Genomic DNA, 10,523 nt, shown 5'->3' with positions numbered 1-10,523 from the left:
CACGACACCAACTCCATCATCAAGTTTGCTCTCGACGCCACGGTTGTAGGCCTGATAATCAACAATGACGAATCAGCCTATAGGGAGGAGGTAAGTGAACTGGCATTGTGGTGTCATGACAACAACCTCTTCCTCAATGCCAGCAGAACAAAGGAGTGTATTGTTGATTTCAGGAAGCAAAGGATGGAACATGCCCCAATCCACATCAACAGGACTGCAGTAGAGAGAGTCCTCGGCGTCCACATCACAGAGGACTTTTCATGGACCCACAACACCACTACTCTTTTACAGAGGGTACAACAGCATCTCTACTTCCTAAGGCAGCTGAAGAAATTTGGCATGCCGCCCCAGGTCCTCTCGAAATACTATCGCTGAACCATCGAGAGCGTTCTGACCTGTTGAATCACGGCCTGGTACGTGAAATGCTTCGTCCAAGACCGCAAGGCCGTCCATCGGGTGGTGAAGATGGCCCAGTACATCACTGGGACCGTGCTCCCACCCTATCCAAGACATCTACTCAAAAAAGTGCTTGAGGAAGGCACGCAGCATCATCAAGGAACCCACACCCCAGCCACAAGTTGTTCACTCCCTTACAGTCGGGCAGACGGTATCGGAGCATGAGGTCTGATACTAACAGGCTCAGATCCGTTTCTATCCACAAGCCATTAGACTGCTGAACACTTGAACTGGATTGACCACCTGCTCTGATTCTCTGCACCATAGCACACATGTACTCACTCATGCACACACCCACCCACCCACACAGACATACACACACACACACACACACACACACACACACACACACACACACATATACATTCATGCTACACACACATCACAACTGCTGCTACGAGACTCTTATTATACTGCTCAATTTATACACTTGACCCCCATCCCCCCTTCCCCAATACATGTAACACAGGAGGTTGGTGGCACCTTAATCAGGGAGGAAGGGCTCGTAATAATGACTGGAGCGGAATTAGTGGGAATGGTGTCAATACATTAAACACATGGATTCCATATGTTTGATGCCATTCCATTAGCGCCGTTCCAGCCATTATTATGATCCGTCCTCCCCTCAACAGCCTCCACTGACTTGTAAATATCGGACTATAAATATAAAAATATATATATACAGTATATATAAACATTGTTAAAAATCTGTTGTTCTGCCCCTGAACAAGGCAGTTAACCCACTGTTCCTAGGCCGTCATTGAAAATAAGAATTTGTTCTTAACTGACTTGCCTAGTTAAATAAAGGTAAAATAAAAATAATGTTTAAAAATGGATCCTTCCTGTATTATATGTATGCTAAAATGTTTATTCTATTCTAATGCCATTTACTTTATGTTCGTATCCTTATCTTTTCTTATTTCTTATTATTGTTGCATTGTCGAGAAGGAACCTTCAAGTAAGCATTTCGTTGGACGATGTATGCCATGCTTATCCCATACATACGATTTAAATTAAACTTTAAATTTGAAACTGTAGGCCCTACTCCTAAGCCATAGGGGCAGTGTGGAGCTTTCTTGTTGGTGATTCCAGAGAAGAAGAGCAAAACACAGAAAAGGTTTACAACCACAAAGTGACTATATCACTAAAATGTGCTAATTGGTCTTAATTTAAGGTTATGGTTAGTCATAAGGTTAGCAGTGCAGTTAAGGTTAGGGTTAAGGTTATCTTTAAAATCACATTTTACGAAGCGAAGTTGTAGAAATGGGCGGGGTTTGTGACTTTGTGGCTGTGGTAACTAATGACGATCCCAATGAAAAGGAACAAGCGGAAATCTCTTTGCGACGCCTCTCAGAACTTCGCACTGAACTGGCCGGCATCTCGAGAAAGACTGCTCTTCCTGTCACCTTGACCTCTATTTTAATTACAAAGGTAAGTGACTACCCACATTCATTTGTTTTGTGAGAAAACTTAGTGTTTTCACAATATTCAAACCGTTTTGAAGACACAGCTGAGTTGTTCCCATTGGGGTATAAAATAAGGTAATTCGTTTCCGCTAGCCAGCCCATCCACTATCATGTTGATTCATCCTCTGTTTTCAAACAGTGCAATTCGCTCTTTCGCACATTTACTTTTGAGTAACTTTAGTTCGATTCCTAGCTCATTTGGCTACGCAACATTTAGTCCAGTGACTGTGTTAACAATGATGTAGCCATCTGTAGTGCATTTTCCTGTAATGTGATACAATTCATCTTCATCGCAGTGATGTTGCCATAACTGCGTGAGTATCCTTTTCATTCATAACGTGCATTCTCAACCCAAGTACGATACTTTTTGCACACCAATTCCACGTTCAAGGGACGTTCCATTGGGAGGATTTATAGGGGATCTCATGTCAATCGGATCATTTGAGATCCTTGTATGTATCATTCTAAGAAAAAACGTACACAATGTCATCCACAACGCCAAGAATAGATGGCTTGCAACGTTCAGAATGATAAATTATTGGTTTGACTTCGTCTATTGACATCCAGTAGTCCTTCTAGCCTTGACCTAAAGATACCTTACCAATGCTGCAGTCCAGTGTCATGTGATTTGTCAGATGGACAGTAGCTAATCGAATTAGGCAGCCAACCCACTGCTAGCACGACTAAGCTTTAAAACCGCCAGGAAGGACACTTTTTTTTGGGGGGGGGGGGGGACTCTTGAGTGAAAGATTTTTAGTTTTTAACCACCACTGATGGCTTGTACTGGACTTGATGGGTTATTTGTATTCAGCAGTCAAATAATGGGCTCTGATATGGAAAGGCCATTTGGGGCAGTGTTCATGTTCATTGCCTTGACCTGAGGTCAGATGGTCTCTGAAACTTCAGTACCTCAAATTACTGATAAACTGAAAGAAACATGCTGATTCACATTTTCAGGCTCAGTAGAGAGTTTGCACAATGGACATTGAGGTATCATGTTTTATAGGACTAAGAACTTGTGTTGTGTTTTATAGGACTAAGAACTCGTATCATGGTGAGACTATCTGGTAGTCTTAAAAAAAAATGTTTTATTACTTTTCTCCTCCAAAGGTCAAGCACCATGTCCATCCTGAAGATTCATGCCCGGGAGATCTTTGATTCCCGTGGCAACCCCACTGTGGAGGTGGACCTCTACACTGACAAAGGTAAACGTTGCTATCGGCCTAACATAAAGTTAAGTGGTCCTCTGTAGCTCAGTTGGTAGAGCATGGCGCTTGCAATGCCAGTATAAAACATTCAGTGCGTGCATACATTTTAAGTCGCTTTGGATAAGTGTCTGCTAAATGGCATATAAAATCTGAAAATAGCCTAAGCCTAGCTTACCCAGATAAACACTAGCTTACAAAGAACTCGCAAGTAAAAGCATTTACTTCATGATATTAAAACTAGGTTAGGGCCTTTTGTTACCTTTTTATTGGACAGGACAAACCCATTTTCACGACTTCTGGTATATCATCAAAATAACTTAATCACAGCATGTTTTTGGACTCATTCAGCAGTTTTATCTGATTTAATTAGAATACTATTGGAAATTAATGTTGAAAGTAAAATGTTTATTCCTTAAACATCAGTTGAAAATGATTGTCGCTGTTTCCTATTGACAAGAACTTTTGATACATTTCTTGATGTCAAAACACAGTTTCTGAAGTGTCTAAAATCAATATGCAGAAACAGTTTATGATACTTTTGTATATATAGTGTATGTGGACACCCCTTCAAATGAGTGGATTCGACTATTCAGCCACACCCGTTGCTGACAGGTGTATAAAATCGAGCACACAGCCATGCAATCTACATAGACAAACATTGGCAGTAGAATGGCCTTACTGAAGAGCTCAGTGACCTTCAACGTGGCACCATCATAGGATGCCATCTTTTTAACAAGTCAGTTTGTCAAATTTCTGCCCTGCTAGAGCTGCTCCAGTCAACTGTAAGTGCTGTTATTGTGAAGTGGAAAGTCTAGGAGCAACAGCGGCTCAGCCACGAAGTGGTAGGCCACACAAGCTCACAGAACGGGACCACTGAGTGCTGAAGCAACACTCACTACTGTGTTCCAAACTGCCTCTAGAAGCAACGTCAGAAAAATAATTGTTCGCCGGAAGCTCCATGAAATGGGTTTCCATGGCTGAGCAGCCGCACAAAAGCCTAAGATCACCATGCGCAATGCCAAGTGTCGACTGGAGTGGTGTAATTCCCCCTCCAATTTGATGTGGTCAACATGAGTTTGTGTAATTTTAGTTACGCATGTTCACATCAAGGAAAGTTGTGTAATATTAAATATGGCTTAATTTAGGATGATAGTAAATGAAGCAAACGCAAAGATTGTAAAAAAAAATATATATATATATATAAAAAATCATCATACACTGAGTGTACAAAACATTAGGAACACCTTCCTAATATTGAATTGCGCCCCCTTTTTGCCCTCAACAGCCTCAATTCGTCAGGGCATGGACTGTCAAGTGTTCCGCAGGGATGTTGGCCAATGTTGACTCCAATGCTTCCCACTGTAAAGTTGGCTGGATGGCCTTTGGGGTGGTGGGCAATTCTTGATACACACTGGAAACTATTGAGTGTGAAACCCAGCAGCTTTGTAGTTCTTAACCCACTCAAACCGGTGCGCCTGGCACCTACTACCATACCCCATTCAAAGAAACTTTAATATTTTGTCTTGCCCATTCACCCTCCGAATGGCACACGTACACAATCATGTCTCACAGGTTAAAGAAGGGTTTTTAAGCTGTCTCCTCCCCTTTATCCCCACTGATTTGAAATGGATTTAACAGTTGACATCAATAAGGGATCATAGCTTTCACCTGGATTCACCTTGTCAGTCTGTCATGGAACGAGCATGATACTCACAATGTTTTTAACAGTCAGTGTATGTTTCTCACTAGATTATACATGTAGAGTTTTAAAAAGGCTCTTGTGCAAAATTTAACCAGGCGCTCTAGAAATAGCTCCCATAGTAGTGACTGTGCAGCAGCCTGTTCATTCACCCTCCCTACCTTTTTTATACAAATTTGACAGTGAGTTCAAGAGTTCCTCCTATAGGTGATTTCCCTACTTTTCATGAGTCAGTATTTTATATCTCTGTCACTGTTCTCCATCTCCCAGGTCTGTTCAGAGCAGCTGTACCCAGTGGTGCCTCCACTGGTATTTATGAAGCCTTGGAGCTCAGAGACAACGACAAGTCACGCTACCTTGGGAAAGGTGTGTATCTGGGGTTAATATAGTGTAACTTAAATATACTGTATGATTATGATGGCAGTCTCTTCCAGGGAGGTCTCTAACTTGCCATCTGCAATCTTCACACAGTCTTCCTTCCTTTTTTATACTCTTCCCCTCTGTCAGGTCTAAAAAGGCCTGTTAAATTGGTGAGTCTGCTCCAATTATGTGTGTAAACCCTGGATTATCGATGCTATGTATTGGCCAATGAGTCTTTAAAGCCACAGGCTGCCATATTGGTTCTCCTCAGAAGGAGAATGAGTGGAATTCTACAGTATTTCAATAAAATGTTTTAATGACAAAATTACATGTATTTGGTGTAGTTGGGACTTTAGGATTAGTAAAAAAGAACGATTATTTTTATCACTTTAAAAAAAAAAAAAATATTCACATAATATAATTTTAAAGTATACGTTAATTAAGCCTGCAGTGGTATTCAAAGTTTTTCAGCCAGGGACCTCTTTTTTTATTTAATTCCACCAGAATTGCTGATATGTCACAATCTTAAAATCGATACATTTAAATGTTTTCAAAAATAACCTTAAATTCATTACATTTTAATCTCTTATCACAAAGAAAAGAAACCTATACATTTAATTAAAAATGCTCTTTCTCAAAAACGTTTCTATATGGTACCATAATTATACAATTGTACAATCTGTACTCTTCATTTTTTTGTCCCCCCCCCCCCAAAAAAGTTTAAAATGTATATCTTTTTTTGAAGGGTGGGGGCAGTTTAGAACACGACTTTGAATATCACTGCCTTAAGGTGTCTGTCATAGAATATACTTGGCAAAAACGAATGTAGACATTTTTATTGCTTTTTTACAATTGAGGAAGAGTACCAAAACAGTGCCCTCTGTCAGTCATACAGGGTTTATACACATTGAAGATTTGCTAGACAAATCAACATTCGTATGTATCGACATACTGGAGAACTACGGAGTAGTAGTGATCACTTATGCATGATTTTTTTACAAATTAGCTTCATTGTTTATCCAAGGCATCTTTCCTGTGTTGTGTGATGTATGTTCTTGATGACTTTGGAAATGAAAAGCAGACTGATCTGTTGTCTCTTAACTACTGTACTCATCCTTGTGCATGAAGTCAACACTTTGTCACAGTAATGGTTGTATGATTCACCAAGCTTGATAACAAGGAAGCTAAAAAACATATTGGATTATTAGTGCTCTGACTGTTTTGAGGACCATTTGTTTGCGTCTGAAAAAGCATACTGGATTGTTGATGTTGCTTGAATTGTTTCCAAATCCCCCATCTGTCTCCATGTTTCTTAGTCAGTAATGTTTCCTTGGCCTTTCAGGTGTTTCACAAGCAGTGGACCACATTAACTCTACACTTGCACCTGCACTCGTTGGGCAGGTAGGAACATAATACTTTTAAAAAGTTGCTGTTATTCTGGCAATGACATGGCATGTTGTATTGATGTTTCCCACCCTGGTAAAGATAAGCAGGTCTAGTGTTCACTCCACTTCCACATACTCCTAGTTCATGCAGGCCTAGTTCCTCAGTGTGCAATGTGCCAAACACTCATTTTATTTCTACATCTCAGGAGGTGTCTGTGGTTGAGCAGGAGAAAATCGATCAGATCATGCTTGACATGGATGGCACCGAGAACAAGTGTAAGTTGTTTCAGATTAGAATATATCAGATGACAATTGTTTATATTGTCTTATGTTTTACCTAGTTTAGTTGAATGTACTGACTGTAAGCCACTCTGAATGAGGGCGTCTGCTGAATGACTAAATATTTCCCCCATATGAAAGTGTATCATCTATTTCACTTATTAATTTTACATGTTTTTGACACATCAGCCAAGTTTGGTGCCAATGCCATCCTGGGTATTTCCCTTGCGGTGTGTAAGGCTGGTGCAGCTGAGAAAGGCGTCCCCCTGTACCGTCACATTGCTGACCTCGCTGGGAACCCAGAGGTCATACTGCCCGTACCGGTGAGCACAGGGCATACTTTACTCTTATTTAATATTGAAGTGCGCTCACACATGCCGCCTTGTCTTCAGTGGTGTAACGTACTTAAGTAAAAATACTTTAAAGTCGTTTTGGGGGGTATCTGTGGGGCGGCAGGTAGCCTAGTGGTTAGTGTTGATCAAATCCCTGAGCTGACAAGGTAAAAAAAAAAGTAGGCCGTCATTGTAAATAAGAATTTGTTCTTTACTCACTTGCCTTTTTTAAATAAAGGTTAAAATTAAAACATCTGTACTTTACTTTATATTTTTGACAACTTTTACTCCAAACATTTTCCCTGACACCCAAAAGTACTCGTTACATTTTGAATGCTTAGCAGGACAGGAAAATCGTCTAATTTATGGACTTATCAAGAGAACATCTCTACTGCCTCTGATCTAGCAGACTCATTAAACACATGCTTCGTTTGTAAATTATGTCTGAGTGTTGAACTGTGCCCCTGGCTAGCCGTTTAAAAAAAGAAAATAATAATTGAAATCAAGTCGTCTGGTTTGCTTAATATAAGAAATGTTTAATGATTTATACTTTTGATACTTAAGTACATTTCAAACCAAATACTTTTAGACTATTACTCAAGTAGTATTTACTGGGTGACTTTTACTTGAGTCATTTTCTTTTAAGGTATCTTTACTTTTACTCAAGTATGAAAATTGTGTACTTTCTACCACTGCTTGTCTTACAGCTTGTTGTGTAGTTACATTTCTCCACCTAGGTCTCTTTGTCAAAAGATCTTAAGGGACTGATTAATAAAATAATTAGATTTTATTTAATGAAATGTCATTTGAATAAATTGTGGATTTCTGATTTCCCAGGCCTTCAACGTGATCAACGGTGGATCTCACGCGGGCAACAAGCTGGCCATGCAGGAATTCATGATCCTGCCGGTGGGTGCCAGCACCTTCAAGGAGGCCATGCGTATCGGGGCCGAGGTCTACCACAACCTGAAGAACGTCATCAAGAAGAAGTACGGCCAGGACGCCACCAATGTGGGAGATGAGGGAGGCTTCGCTCCTAACATCCTGGAGAACAAGGAAGGTACGAGAGCGACGGGATCAGAGGGTTTTATTTACAGCCCAAAAAACTATATTGTGATACTTGATTGGATTCAGCTCTTTTACATTAAGGGAAAAACTCACCTCATCCACCCCTGTGTAGTACCCACATGATCACAGGATGCTGCCAATATCTAATGAACCATATTTTAACAAATTTACATCTCTGCTTAATTTTCCATAGCTCTGGAGCTGATCAAAGAGGCTATCAGCAAAGCAGGATACACAGAAGAGGTGGTGATCGGCATGGATGTGGCAGCCTCTGAGTTCTACAGGGATGGGAAATACGACTTAGACTTCAAGTCCCCTGATGACCCAGAGCGTTACATCACTCCTGATGAGCTGGCTGACCTCTACAAGAGCTTCTGCAAGGATTACCCAGGTGTGTGTCCTGTCCTCTCTTGTTGACCTATTAGTCATTCCTTGATAATTGTTTTAAACCTATGAAATGTTGTCGCTGGCTGGATCAGCGTTATATGTATTTTAATTCTCACAATTCAATCATTGTACACTACAATGGAGATGGGCACTGTGTTGAATAGTATGGTTCAAATACCTATTGTAGGACTGCTCTGAGTTGGCAATTGAAATTAAAGTTATCAATAAAATTGTTGACCGTTTCATAAAATTATCAATTGTCCTTTTCTATGGTTGTCTACTCTGTAAGGTACAGGACCATGACTTTCCTCTCTGTATGTGATCACTTATGATCAATGTCCCCTCTTTGACAGTGGTATCCATTGAGGACCCCTTTGACCAGGATGACTGGGAGGCGTGGTCCAACTTCACCGGCAGCACGGAGATCCAAGTGGTGGGTGATGACCTCACAGTGACCAACCCCAAACGCATCACCAAGGCCGTGGAGGACAAGGCCTGCAACTGCCTGCTGCTGAAGGTCAATCAGATCGGCTCTGTGACCGAGTCTCTGGCTGCGTAAGTTTCAACCTCCCTTTACTCCATAATGACTTCTACAAGAGGAACTCCAGCCTCCTTTTATTTTGTGCCTTTTCTGAGATTTGAGTTGACGTAATTACACTCTAAATATGCATTACAATCATGATCTATTCATGAAACGATCAACAAACCGAGATGCGTCTCATAAGAGTCAAGGCAAGTCAAATAGCCTGACAGTTGCAAGTCTAACATGAGCCTTACATTTATATAATTTTCCAACTGTGAAAACTTCTACCTAATGACTCCTCTCTTCCCACTGTCCAGGTGCAAGATGGCTCAGTCAAGTGGCTGGGGAGTGATGGTCAGCCATCGCTCTGGGGAGACAGAGGACACGTTCATTGCTGATCTGGTGGTGGGCCTATGCACTGGACAGGTAAGGGGCTTCCCAAAGGAAATACTGTTAGTATTCAACTGTATATGACAGTTGAAATACCAATTTGTATTATATAGTCATTACTGTCTTCATTATTGCTGTTTAAGTAATGTTGCCTCTGTCCATCTCCAGATTAAGACCGGGGCTCCTTGCCGCTCTGAGCGTCTGGCCAAGTACAACCAGATTCTCAGGTGAGGGTTCATGTCCTTTACAGCCTAATCAATGTTGTGACGCTTGTAATTTTTGTTCTGCTACAAAGGCTTTCTTATTGAGCATGGTTTTCACATATGGCATAACAATTGTATTATTGAATATTGCTTTGTATTGCTAAACTTTATCCCCCTGTTCATTCTCAGAATTGAAGAGGAATTGGGAGACAAGGCTGTCTTTGCTGGGAAGAACTTCAGGAACCCCCTGGCTTAACTGAGTGCAATGGGAATATAATCATGGGCATATACACACAACGGTTTAGCAAGCATTCTAATGATTACTTACAAATGCTAAAGAAGCTTACTGATAACCAAAATCTGAAAGGGTTACATACACATAACGAGGTAGCTAGAAAGACTCATTCAAAGTTCCAGTCCAATACCATAGGTTATTACATACATTCCCTAGTCTACCTACATTCCGCTGCCCTAGATTAACAAATTACCTGTGAGTTGCAATGACTGTCTTCCACTGAATCTATTTCAATATAGAGCAAAATAATTATATCCATGAGTAATCAATGTAATGGATTGTGAAATTGCAAAAGCTGCAGCCTACCTGTGGCTGTAGATGCTGTGAATAAACCCCTTTTTTGAAACTGAGCCATTTGCAATTCTTTGGTCATTTATTCTCAGCAGGATGTGTAAATGTTTGATTGTCAAGCATATTATAAGTGTGATGGGTGAATGGAAATCATGAATTTAGTTATAGCTAACTGTTTTTT

At 40.6% G+C, this 10,523-nt stretch overlaps 1 protein-coding gene across 1 annotated transcript; it reads left to right on the top strand.

Moving 5' to 3' along the window:
* The first annotated feature begins 1,762 nt into the window (after nt 1-1,762).
* eno1b (enolase 1b, (alpha)) lies at nt 1,763-10,401 on the top strand. The gene is made up of 12 exons (XM_039012773.1): nt 1,763-1,887; nt 3,033-3,127; nt 5,100-5,195; nt 6,532-6,590; nt 6,781-6,850; nt 7,043-7,176; nt 8,023-8,245; nt 8,447-8,644; nt 8,994-9,195; nt 9,481-9,589; nt 9,722-9,780; nt 9,946-10,401. Exons 2-12 carry the CDS (start codon nt 3,043-3,045, stop codon nt 10,010-10,012), a joined length of 1,302 nt encoding a protein of 433 aa, XP_038868701.1. The 5' UTR covers nt 1,763-1,887; nt 3,033-3,042; the 3' UTR covers nt 10,013-10,401.
* Nucleotides 10,402-10,523: the final 122 nt, after the last annotated feature.

Source organism: Salvelinus namaycush, chromosome 2 (assembly GCF_016432855.1).
Source record: "Salvelinus namaycush isolate Seneca chromosome 2, SaNama_1.0, whole genome shotgun sequence".
NCBI lineage: Eukaryota > Metazoa > Chordata > Actinopteri > Salmoniformes > Salmonidae > Salvelinus > Salvelinus namaycush.
This window is presented reverse-complemented; position numbering and strand designations above follow the sequence as displayed.

What these genes read in the sequence shown, in the direction of transcription:
- eno1b (XM_039012773.1), top strand. Translation starts at nt 3,043, where the DNA reads ATGTCCATCCTGAAGATTCATGCCCGGGAGATCTTTGATTCCCGTGGC. An exon ending in GTCACGCTACCTTGGGAAAG is followed by an intron (nt 5,196 to 6,531) that starts GTGTGTATCTGG and finishes TTGGCCTTTCAG; the next exon opens with GTGTTTCACAAGCAGTGGAC. An exon ending in TGGGCCTATGCACTGGACAG is followed by an intron (nt 9,590 to 9,721) that starts GTAAGGGGCTTC and finishes GTCCATCTCCAG; the next exon opens with ATTAAGACCGGGGCTCCTTG.